Source organism: Lissotriton helveticus, chromosome 4_1 (assembly GCF_964261635.1).
Source record: "Lissotriton helveticus chromosome 4_1, aLisHel1.1, whole genome shotgun sequence".
In the NCBI taxonomy this organism is placed as follows: domain Eukaryota; kingdom Metazoa; phylum Chordata; class Amphibia; order Caudata; family Salamandridae; genus Lissotriton; species Lissotriton helveticus.
The window spans coordinates 918,986,716-918,999,141 of NC_136063.1; the positions used below are offsets into that span (position 1 = coordinate 918,986,716).

General features: G+C 47.1%; 1 protein-coding gene across 3 annotated transcripts in view; it reads left to right on the top strand.

Annotated features, from left to right (window-relative positions):
* RTTN (rotatin) overlaps positions 1–12,426 on the top strand; it is an 891,871-nt gene that overhangs the window by 503,195 nt on the left and 376,250 nt on the right. For all 3 annotated transcript variants that reach the window (XM_078687523.1, XM_078687524.1, XM_078687525.1), the window contains one exon: positions 9,826–10,065. In XM_078687523.1, coding sequence (XP_078543649.1) covers positions 9,826–10,065 — 240 coding nt within the window. The remainder of the gene's footprint in view (positions 1–9,825; positions 10,066–12,426) is intronic.

The window sequence follows — 12,426 nt, forward strand, 5'->3', positions numbered from 1 at the left end:
ACTGAAGTTTGAGGGGGGAAAAGCCAGGTCTTGACCATTTTTCCTAAAGAGAAGCCTGTTGGACTGTAGCCTTATAATAATCGACAGCTTATTCCACAATTTGGCTGCCCAGTGAGATAAACTTTTGCTTCCCCATCTGTTTTTTGGAGTCTTGGGAACCTGAACTAGCCCTATATTGGCTGATCTAAGATTCCGTCGCTGAGAATACCAGAGAAATAGTTTCCGCATATCCATGGCTCCCTCACCATACAGCGCCTCATGTACCAGAAAAAGGGCTTTAAATTCTACACGCTGTTGGATTGGGAGCCAAAGAAGTTTCCTAATGCTGGCGGAAATGCAGTGTTATTTAAGGATATTAAGTAGTACTCACACTGCAGCATTCTGCAATGACTGGAGTTTAGCAGTCTGATACTTGTCAATTCCCCAAAATAATGCATTGCCGTAGGGAATTTTTGAGAGGATAAGAGCTCCCACTACCCTTGTGGCTAAGCTTGTTAGTCCTTATTATGATTGTAATTTGCTCATGTCTCTCACACGCCAAGCTCTACATCTCGTACCGCGATAATGCACACATCTCTCTCAATATGAAAACAGTTCCCACTTAAGTTCAAAACTAAAGCATCATCCTTCCAGTCACACCCCCTATATCCATATGGGTAAGCACTTCAGAGGCCCACACAGGTGTAGTGGGTGCTATATAAAGGCTACAGTACAGCCCAAGTCCCAAAGCCTCTATTTGCCCCACCCTACCTTTCTCTCATGCCTTCTATCCTCAAACCTGTTGGCTGCAGCTATTATTAAATATTACACCCTTTCACTGCCACATATGTTTGCTCTTGAACTTTTGATTTCTCGTCATCATATGCCCTCTGGTCTATTTTCTTGTTATAGGGTGCCCAAATTTAAATACCCGAACCTGCAACTTAAACCTCACCACTTCTATATGTTCACTCCCTCCTCCTTTTCTTAAAAATTCTGAGGGCTAATTTTTATTTAACAGTATTAACAACTACCTCACCACCACCAGCAATATTAGCAACCTGCTGAAGTCAATTTTTACCACATTGATTCCAACTACATGCTGTTATTTATGTTTATTACTTGCCGTCATAGCCCATAACATCCATCCTTCTCACCACTATATAGATTGGCATAACTGTAAATTCTCACTTTGTCATCTAAGAATTCCCGGGTTTACAAAGATTTTTAGTTTTAGAAAACAAGATAATACAGATATCTTGCACTGAATAGGATAAAGGAAGGGGGATTATATGCATAGTGTGAGGTGAGAAAAAGAAACTGCTCTTCTTTGATAAGTCTGTGTGGAGTTTGAGCATCCCTATCTCCTGGCACTCAGTGTTTGAAGTGCCCTCTACCACCAAAATTCAGAAATTAAATATTCTAAATTGTTCCCATCCATCTTCTCTTCAACCACCTCCTCTGCTCCAGTGAAAGTTTCTCCCCCCAACAGTCTCCTCCAAAGCCAAAAACATTGCACTTGCAGAAACTCCTCTTTAATGAGAGAATAGAGATGATTGTGAAAATAAAACAGAAAACCTCATAATCTGAAAGAAACACATTAGTTATAGATTCCTTACCTTAGAATTACCCACAGGCATCAGACTGGATCCAAAACGTTTTTCGTCAGCAGTACCTCTGCTTGTCGGAAGGTGGCGTCGGTCGGCACCGTGTCCGTCGTTGGCGTCGTGTCGCCGGGATAACGTCATGGTAGCTACTTAGCCGCTGCTCTCGCACGCTGACGTCAGTTCTTTCTTTTTCCGCACCAGCCAACGCAGATACAGGAAGAGCGGTACCACCAGTCACTTTTTGACTTACTTTTTTCTCGACGTTTGTCGACTTCTTTTTTTAGTCTTCGACTCTTGGTGCACGAGGGATGCCCGGCTTCAAAGCCTGCGGTTCCTGTAACCAACTGGTGTCAGTGACAGATCTGCATCGCATGTGCCTCTTTTTGCCTGGAGCGCGGCCACGACCCCAAGTCGTGCTCCGACTACCGGTCGATGGCGCCTAAGGCTTTGCGGGAGCGGTCCCAAAAGCTGCTTGAGCGCCGGTAGTCAGCTCCGCACTGTTCGTGGTCCCAGTCGCAAGGGAGGTCGAGGGACTGGTCCTGGAGCCACCACCATTTGTCCAAGTCATCGAAGTCTTCGCACTCGGGGTCGGGTAAGTCGAAGCATAAGAAGAAGTCGAAGAAGCATTGTTGCTGTTTGACTTCTCCGCGTCGGTTGGATGATCCGACTAAGAATGTGAGTGGTGCCCTTCCTGCGGCTCCGTGTGCGAAGCCCGAAGAGTCGACTCCGCGTTTCCCTCCCTTTCTGGGACCCGGAGCGACTCCTGCCCAGCTTCCTACGTTCTATGAGGCGATGCACGCCATCTTTGGGTGGCCCGGACCTGCCGGAGTGCTCTCAGGCCCCGCGGAACCGGTTGGGGGGGGGGCCTAGGTCTTCTCCACCGACAGCTCCGCCCCTGGCACCGCAGGCTCTCCTTGGATCCAGGCCTGGATCCGGATTGGCGCTGGTTGACCTCATTACGCCTCCACTGGTGCCGCTTTCTCCGGCACCATTACCGCATTCGACGCCGGTAGGCCCCCGGCGTCGTCGACCCCGGCATCCATCCCGGATTCGGACCGACGTTGCCCAACGCCGTATCTGGCGCCGAGAGGGGTTTTTGTACTCCTGTTCACTCCTGGGGTTTCTTTTCAGCCTGATTGGCACCCAGAGGATGAGGAGGAGGACTGGGAGGAGTCAGGAGACCCTTTAGCTGATCAGGTAGAGTCTGAACAGGACTGGAGAGAGGAACTGGGGGGTGCCAGTGGTCTGGACACCTCCCCTGACCTTGGCATGTCGAGGGAGCTTCGTACGTAGTGGTGTTGCGTAGGGCAGCTGAGTCTCTCAACCTCAAACTCCCTACCGTGGCGGTCTGGACTAACCTCCTGACAGGTGCGTCAGCCGGCGCCGAGCTCTTCGGAGCCGCTGCTTCCGTTCAACGAGGTCCTTACTGACATCCTTTTGGGCACTTGGTTCAGACCCTACATGGGGGCTCCAGTGGATAGGATGATAGCCCACGCCACCGCCCAGCCCAGGGCGACCCCTCTTTACTTTCTCAACACCCCACCCTAGAGAGCTTGGTGGTCCAATCCTCCACTTCCAAAACCGCCTTCCCTACCGCACACCCGTAAAAGGAATCCAAGAAGCTGGACCATCTTGGAAAGAAAATGTTCTCTTCCGTCAGCTTAGGACTGCGGTTCGTAAACACTGCATGTCTCTTAGGCCGTTATTCCCACGCGGTGTGGAAACGGTGACGCAGGTGCTGCCTCAGTGTCCGGAGGAGTCCTGGACAGTGCTCTCCCAGGCTGTTGCCGCCGGGAGGGATGTAGCAAAGTTTGCGAAAAGTTGTGGGCTGGATACCTCAGACTCTCTGGGCAGAACCATTTCCACGTCAGTAGTGCTTCATTGCTACGCCTGGATGAGGTTGACTGTTTTTTCAGGGGATGTCTAGAACACCTTGATGGACATGCCCTTTGATGGCCGTCGCCTTTTTTGGCGACAAAGCAGACAATGCTCTAGATCGCTTCAAGGACTCACAGGCTACGGTCAAGTCCTTGGGCATCTCAACCCGCCCCACACAGTCTGCTTTTCACCCATTCCATGGCTACGGAAGGGGTGCCCTGCTACGCCCCCCCAGGGCCACAGCCCGCTGCAAGTTACCCAACCTTCACCTGGCCGGGAACTTGGGAGCAACCGTCGTGGTTCCGGGAGTCAGCGGGCGGGTCAGTCCACTAACCCCTCCTCTGCAGTAGCCTCCAAACCTTCCTAGTCTGACATTTCAGGCCCAACAAACGCCAATGGGCTTCAGGATTCGCCTTCACCTCCCCCACTGGCGCACCATCACATCGGACAGGTGGGTTTTGCAGACAGTCCGAATGGGCTACTCCCTCCCCTTCGAGGCTACCCCTCCAGCCATGCCAAGGCAATATCGCCGCATGTCGGAGGATCACCAGGCCCTTTTGCAGCAGGAAGTTACGGCTCTCTTGGCCAAGGGACCCATCGAGCGCGTACCTGTCCCAGAAGTAGGTTTCTGATTCCCAAGAAAGACAAGGGCCTGTGTCCCATCTTGGACCTCAGGAACGTCAACCACTTCCTCCGGAAGGAGAAGTTCAAGATGTTGACGCTTGCTCAGGTCTTGTCTGCCCCCAACCCGCCAGACTGGATGGTAGCGTTGGACTTGCAGGACGCTTATTTTCACATCCCCGTCCTGCCGGCCCACCGGCGTTACCTGCAGTTCACAGTAGGCCACAAGCATTTTTAGTTTACTGTGCTCCCCTTTGACCTTACCAGCGCCCCTCGGGTGTTCACAAAAGTGATGCCGTTGGTCACAGCCCATCTGCGCTGATCAGGGGTTTCAGTCTTCCCCTATCTCGACAATTGGTTGTTGAAGGTGGGCTCGCACAAAGCAGTCACCTCCCACCATAGACTACGGCAGACCTCCTGCATTCGCTGGGGTTCTCCATCAATATGCCGAAGTCACACCTGGATCCCTCTCCGAAGCTCCTCTTCATCGGAGCGGTTCTGGACACTGCGCGGTTTCGGGTCTATCCTCCCGAACAGCGAGCCTGGGATATTCAGGCTATGATTCTGATCTTTCAGCCTCTATCCCGGGTATCGGTCAGAATGACCCTAAGGCTGCTGGGCCTCATGGTCTCAAGCGCCCTGCTAGTCGATCGTACCAGGTGGCATATGCAGGTTCTGCATTGGGACCTGAGGTTCCAGTGGGCACAGCATCAGGGGAATCTGTCCGACTGCATTCAGATCTCGGAGGGCACTGCTTGACAACTGCAGTGGTGGCTCCCGAACGGGGATTGGGTCAACGGCAGGTCCCTCTCCCTTCCCCAACCTGAACTTACAGTGGTGACAGAGGCATCCCTTCTAGGATGGGGCGGCCACATGGGAGAGGTGGAGATCAGAGGCATCTGGTCCATGGCGGAGTCCGAGCTCCCTATCAACCTTCTGGAGCTCTGGGTGATCTGTCTTGCACTCAAGGCATTCCTTCCCTCTGTCCGGGGAAGAGTAGTGCAGGTGTTCATGGACAACACCACCCCATGTGGTACTGTAACAAACAGGGCTGGGTGGGGTCGTGGACCCTATGTGAAGAGGCCCTTCGCCTCTGGACATGGCTGGAACATCAGGGCATATCTCTGGTGGTTCAACACCTGACAGGTTCCCTGAACGCCAGGGCCGACAAACTCAGCCGCAGGTGCATGATGGAACACGAATGGCGTCTTCACTCGGAGGTGGTGCAAGGTCTCTTTCGAAAGTGGGGAGAGCCTTGGTTAGATCTAATCGCCACCAAAGAGAACGTGCAATGTCAGCAATTCTACGTGTTGGAATTTCCAAGGCAGCACTCGCTAGGCGATGCTTTTCGTCACAAGTGGGGTTGTAGTCTGTTGTCCGCCTTTCCGCCTATACAACTTCTTCCCAGAATTCTGAAGAAGATCAGGGGTGACCGGACCCAAGTCATTCTTGTGGCTCCGGATTGGGCACGAAGAGTCTGGTATTCCGAGCTGCTCAACATGGCCATCGATCCTCCAACCCGTCTGCCTCTTCGGGAGGATCTTCTGTCACAGCAACAGGGGACGTCCTCCACCCGAACCTGTCCAGCCTTCACTTCCTCAATGGAGATTGAGCGACAGCAGTTGACGTATCTCGACCTGCCTCCCGAAGTCTGTGATGTCATTCTGGCAGCCAGGCGTCCCTCCGCTAAGACGGTATACGCCTGCCGGTGGAACAAATTTGTGGCATGGTACAAAGCAAAGGCTGTGGATCCCCTCTCTTCCCTTCTTTCTGAGGTTCTCTTGTTCCTTCTTTCTTTGGCCCGGCAGATCTCTGCTCTGGGCACTATCAAGGGCTATCTCTCGGCCATCTCTGCCTTCCTCTGGCTTCCAGATCAGCCTTCCCTTTTCCCCAGTTGTAAATCGTTTCTCAAAGGGCATAATTCATCTCTTTCCTCCTGTTCCCTTCGTTATGCCTCATTGGGACTTGAACTTGGTTTTTAACCTATTTAATTTGCGCTCCCCTTGAGCCTCTTCACAACTGTCCTTTGAGGCTTCTGACTATCAAAACTTCATTCCTGGTGGCCATCACTTCTGCCAGACGAGTGAGTCAGCTCCAGGCACTTTCTTCTAAGCCTCCTTTTCTCTCTGTGCATCCGGACAAAGTTGTCCTCCGGACTCGTCCATCCTTCTTGCCCAAAGTTGTCACTGCTTTTCACATTGGGCAGACCATCACTTTGCCCACCTACTGTCCGCCTCGGCATCCTTCGAAAGAGGAAGAGAGACTCCACCGTCTGGACCCAAAACGGGCGCTTTCCTTCTACCTGGATCGCACCAAGCAGTTCCGGGTGGATGACCATCTCTTTGTTGGATATGTGAGTGCCAAGAAAGGTCGGGCCGTACACAAGCGGACTCTCTCCCGATGGGTCGTCTTGTGTAGCAAAACATGCTATTCTCTTGCTAAGAAGGAGCCTCCAGTGGGGCTGCGCGCCCATTCCACCAGGGCGACTGCAACCACTACTGCCTGGGACGTGGCGTTCCTCTGACGACATCTGTCAGGCGGCTACGTGGGATTCATTGCACACGTTCACCAAGCACTACTGCCTGGACAGTCAAGTCCGGCGAGATGGCTTCTTTGGCCGTTCTGTTCTCCAGGACTTTCTGGTGTGATCTTGGTTCGCAGACCCACCTCCGGGTTTGGTATTGCTGGGGTATCTATTCTAAGGTAATGAATCTATAACTAACGTGTTTCTTTCAGATGAACAAGTTACTTACCTTCGGTAACGATATATCTGTAACAGACATTAGTTAGTTAAAGATTCCTTACCGCCCCACCCATCCTCCTCGTCCTGCAAACTGATTTCTAGGGTTAAGGATATCCTTTCAGGGCTCTAGTTTTGTGCACCAGTGGTCAGTGTCTTGCATGGCTCTGCGTTTCTGGCGTGGAAAGTCGTGAACAAAACTGACGTCAGCGCGCGAGGGCGGGGTCTAAGTAGCTGCTGTGACGTCATCCCAGCGACACGACGCCAACGACGGATGTGAAGCCGACTGATACCACCTTCCGAAGTGCAGATGTACTGCTGACGAAAAACTTTCCGGATCCAGTCTGACGCCTGGGGGTAATTCTAAGGTAAGGAATCTATAACTAACTAATGTCTCTTACGGATATATCGTTACCGAAGGTAAGTAACTTGTTCTTCTTGAGTGACATTGGATATTCACGAGTAGTGACCTAGGCAGTGGAAGAGGAGTAAGAAGAAGACTCTATGGGGCACATGCTTCAAGCCTGTATTTTGTGATTCCCAAATAGTGAATTTTACCGATTAATTATTTGGGAATCACAAAATGCTATTTATGTAGGAATGTCAAATCAATTTGCAATTCCTTAACATTACCTAATAGCGATTCGGGAATGGCAAATCGCTATTAGGTAATGTGACTCCATTCATTCCTATGGGCCTAGAGGCCCATAGGAATGAATGGTATTGCATTCGCTAATTGCAATTACCAAATTGGTAATTGCAAATAACGAATGCAAATGCAAGGGTACCCGGGGCCTAATGCCCCCCTGAAGCACCCCACAAAAAAGGTAAGTATACACATGTGAAGCACATGTAAATGCCCTTTGAAAAATGCACAGTTAACATTTAGGAAAGGCTACATGCATCGGCAAAAGAAAATCGCAAATTGCGATTCTCTAAATGCATTTGAAAATTAGGTCATCACAAATAATTGCGATTACCTAAATTGTGATTGCGAAAACCTACATGCATAAGAAAAGGCCTTTTTCCATTTGCAAAAACGCTGATTCTGTGAATCGGCACATTTGCGAACGGGAAAAGGCTTGAAGCATGTGCCCCTACATTTTTTTGAAGCTCTTTCAGAAAATCTTAATTTCCATGCATACAGTGTTTTCCCTCTCTCAGCCAGGTCTCGTGGCTTATTAGACCAATACATCCACTCCAGGAATCGGAGTTTGACCACCATGGTCACAGGTTCAAATCCAGGCTAGTCCACTCTACTTTTAATTCTGCATAGGTTGAAAGAATGAGTTTAATTTGGTTTGTAAACAATAAACATCCTTTATCTTTCTATACTGCCAAGAGAGTGAACATATGCTCTACAAATAGACATTATGCTTAACAGTTCAGTAGGCTCTACTTTTTTGGAAGCCTAGATTTGCCCAGCATATGCCAGAGGACATTAACTCATGGGCTGTAGATGAGGAGAGCATGGTATTATATTCTGTCATATCTTGGCACTTCTATTACTACTTTTTCCTCATTCTAAAAAAGAATCACTGGAATTTTCTGTCCAAAGGCTTCATGTTCATGATATCATTTTCAACATTACATTGACCAAATACACCAACACCTGCATTTCTGGTCAGAACTTTGAGGCCAAAAAGTTCTTTAACATCTCCAGATGAGGTGAGTGTGTTACCCTTTCTAATGAGAATGAATAAGTGGAGGAGGTGGAAGGCAGGCAGAAGTACTCCTTAAAGTGGTTTTAACAATTTCATATCTATGAGCCAAGGTAATACATATGCCAATCATAAAACATTGATATTCTTGCTTTGTGGAACAAACCAAAGAATATGCCCTCTTAGGATTCAACTCCATCTCTATTCTGAATCATATTTGGGAGCTGTAAACTCCAGCATTGGTTGCAAAGCAGAAAAGAAGACCTAACAATGCAGATTTTGCACCACAATCTTCACATTCACAATGCAGACTGGATCCAGTGATACATGTGGCTGCTACAGCATGGCCATCTAGTGCAGGACCAGCTACAACAATCCTTCCAGAGTGAAAGAGATGCTTTTTGAAGAAGCTGTCATTTATGGTGTGCATTACAGTTACATTTTCTTCTTTTTGGCTGCTGTGAGAAAATACTAAGAAGAAGTGGAACATAATGAAGAAACGGATCCCTATTTTGCATGCAACGGAATGAGAACAAGGAGCTGCAATTTCGGCTGATTGTTTCTATGCACTATACAGAGTGTCATGAGGGCCATAGTGGTTACTAAATCTGGGTTTATACAGCTGGTTATTGCAGCTTTTTAATGTGGCTCAACCAAAGTCCTGCTACAAGTGTGAACCTTAGACATGCTTTTGATGTATATGGCTGGCTCTGCATAAAGCTGATCAATCTGCTAAAGTGTGACTATTGGTCCTGATACAAAAACCACGGTGAGCTTAACTAAAAAATTACCTTTTTATTTACTTTGGGTCTCTATAAACATGTTAAAACGTGCTTTCAGATTTTTATCATCAGGTTGCATTTATAAAGGCAAAAATGGTTCCTCTACTTCTGGTTTTCAATTCGATATACATTAAAAATGACTATTACCTGCCAGCCAATCCATTATTATAGCAATGGTGGCCTGGACTATTCCAAATTGACACACTTTTAGGCGTGTGATGTTCGTAGTTGTATTGTCACTATCATTGGCAGCATGGCAGGGGCAATGTGTGCTACAAGCTGCGGTGTCCTGACGAGAGTCCCGCCACCTATTTTTTTTTTTTGTTTTTTTTTTACAATCGAAGCACTGCTTCTGGGAATGTTAGTTATTCTTTTTTCCTGTAATAGCCCTAATGACAACATTATTCTGCTGCTTCCTCCCAAAGGTTTTTGAATTGGTGTCTAATACCTCCAATAACTTGCTTCCCATTTTAAAATAGTTTTTGACGTCACATAATTCATGTTCATTTACGTGATAACATGTTTGAATTCTCATGCTTTTCTTGACATGCTTTCAGATTTTTAGACACACTGATGTTATCTTATGAAGAAATTGTTACACTGAGAGCTACGCATATTGCCAGTGGACTTCAAGACTGCCTGGACTCTATCAACCATGCAATGTCCCATGGAGAAGTTAAAACTGCGGTTGCAAGAATGAGTTTTTATCTTTTAAACGATAGACTCTCTCTAAGGTGCAGCCCTGACTCGAGTATGTCGACATTGAAGTGCTTGCCCTGGCACACTGCACTAAACAGGTAAGCGTAGAAAATTGCATCAAACATGTCCTAACCTCAAAATGTTGTGTGAGAAATGTCAAAGGCTAACTAATTCTAGTTGTTGTCTATTTTCTGAAATGTGCAAGATAAAATATAATTTAAGTCTCATAAACCTTTTAAACATACTGTTCAGTTTTAGATGAGCGAGGATATGTACCATGGTTAAAAAGGTAAAAGTTAGATTAAGAAACTGGTTCAAGATATTAATCGCCCACTTGCTAATAGCACATGGATAAAACAGTTTGTCAGTTGTGTTGCAATGTCTCTCCAGTCAGTGGTCACAGTTAGAAGGGGGGATACAAGTGGTGGCACTGAGATAACTAGACATCTCCCAGGATTGGCAGACCTGAGCTACCAAATCCTAATAATTAGGTTGAGCCTAGAGTCAGCGTGCAAAGCGCTGCTCTGGTGAAGATCTGCTGTAGTTCAGTATGTGAGGGAAGCCTCACCCACTCCCTGCCCATATTTTTAATTGGCTTGTGTCTTTGTCCTTCCTAAATGCTCTCTTTAGTCCCTCCTTATTACGGCAATGTCGTCATTTGTATCCTCCCATGGCTACTGGCCCCTTTACTTTGAGTGTTACATGGTACGTGTTATTTAGACGGTGAGCACTATTTTCTTTAATGAGGTTCTCCTACTGCCTTCTTTACTCCCCTTCCCTCCCGTTTCCGTGCCTTCTCGCTCCCTTCTCCCCCTCCCCGCACTCCCATTGTCCGTGCCTTCTCCACCCTCACTCACTTTGTCCATCCCTCCCATTGTCCATGATGAGTACCGTTTGCAATGCAATAAGTCACGCGTAAATGTGAGTTCTATTGCATTTCAAATGTTTGCTTTAATTAGCGAGTGCCCTCCTGGCATAGTGGCCAGGTAAGGGTCCTTGAGCGCCTTCTGTTCTGCACTAGTATCAGTAGGGCCACTGATACTGGCTCCATTGTACAATGGGCGGTACAATCTGAACCCACCTCCCAACCCACTCTGGCCTCAGGGGTTGGATTTCTGATGACCACTTGACAAAGGGGACCCCTGAAAACTGATACTAGGCAGGAGCACAGGGGAATAGGCAACAGAATAAGGAAACAAAACTACTGCCTAGATCTGATAATTATGGTGGCTCATTTGAGTTCCCACACTTTTTAAATAAATCTGAAGCAAACTGGTACAAACAATTAACATCAAACGGCCACAGCAATGATAGAAAAAGATTTCATTTTCATTATTTTCAAGTTTTCGATTCAGACATCTTAGTGGGAAAATGATTCTGCATCCATAATAAATAATCACAACACTAAAACAAAGTCCCACTCATCCCTTCACACAAAAATACAATCATACTGGAACATCGGGATATATATAAAAAAGGCTTGGACGATGACTGAATGGTAGAAGATCTCAGGGCAGGCACGGCAAACTGGTTTGTCAGGCGGCGAACATGCCTTCTGATTGTTCAACCAATAAAAGATTCTAATCTTAGTGCGTGCGCTGATACCTAGTCGCCGACGACGCTCAATATTGTATTCGGCAGGGTTGAGACTTAGTTCCTAGGCGTTCTCAATGGAGGGGGCGGCTTCCATCTATCCCGCAGCTTTCAAACTTACTTGGGGCTCTCAGAATTGTCCCTATGTATGCGTGTTCCAGTATGATTGTATTTTTGTGTGAAGGGATAAGTGGGACTTTGTTTTAGTGTTGTGATTATTTATTATGGATGCAGAATTATTTTCCCACTAAGATTTCTGAATCGAAAACTTGAAAATAATGAAAATAATAAAAATGAAATATTTTTCTATCATTGCTGTGGCCGTTCGATGTTAATTGTTTGCACCAGTTTGCTTCAGATTTATTTAAAAAAATGTGGGGACTCGAATGAGCCCCTATTATTATCAGATCTAGGCAGTAATTTTGTTTCCTTATTCTGTTGGATTTCTGATGCTCTGATACAAATTAGTAAATCAATTGGACTGCAACCTGTACACAACCCACCGAGCAATACTTCACAGGAAATGGTTTCTGGTAACAATCAGTCTCACAAGATGAGTTCAGGGACACAGTAGAACTCCAAACCTTCTTTCATAAATGAATTGCAAAACAGGGCATGTGTTTACAGTTTTGTATTTTAAAATCCTAACCTAGTGCATAAAATATGAATGGTAATCAAACAGAATGCAAAAAAGAGTGCATCTAAGATTCTCCAGTATTTGGGGTGTCTTTCATAGATTCACATGCCTGAGTCATTCTCTGCCATCGGAGTGGGAGTCCCACGGTACATAAAAAAGCAATTATTATCCACATATTAACCAAATAACCTTGGTAACCTAAAACGAGGAAGTAAAGTAGCCCTAAGCT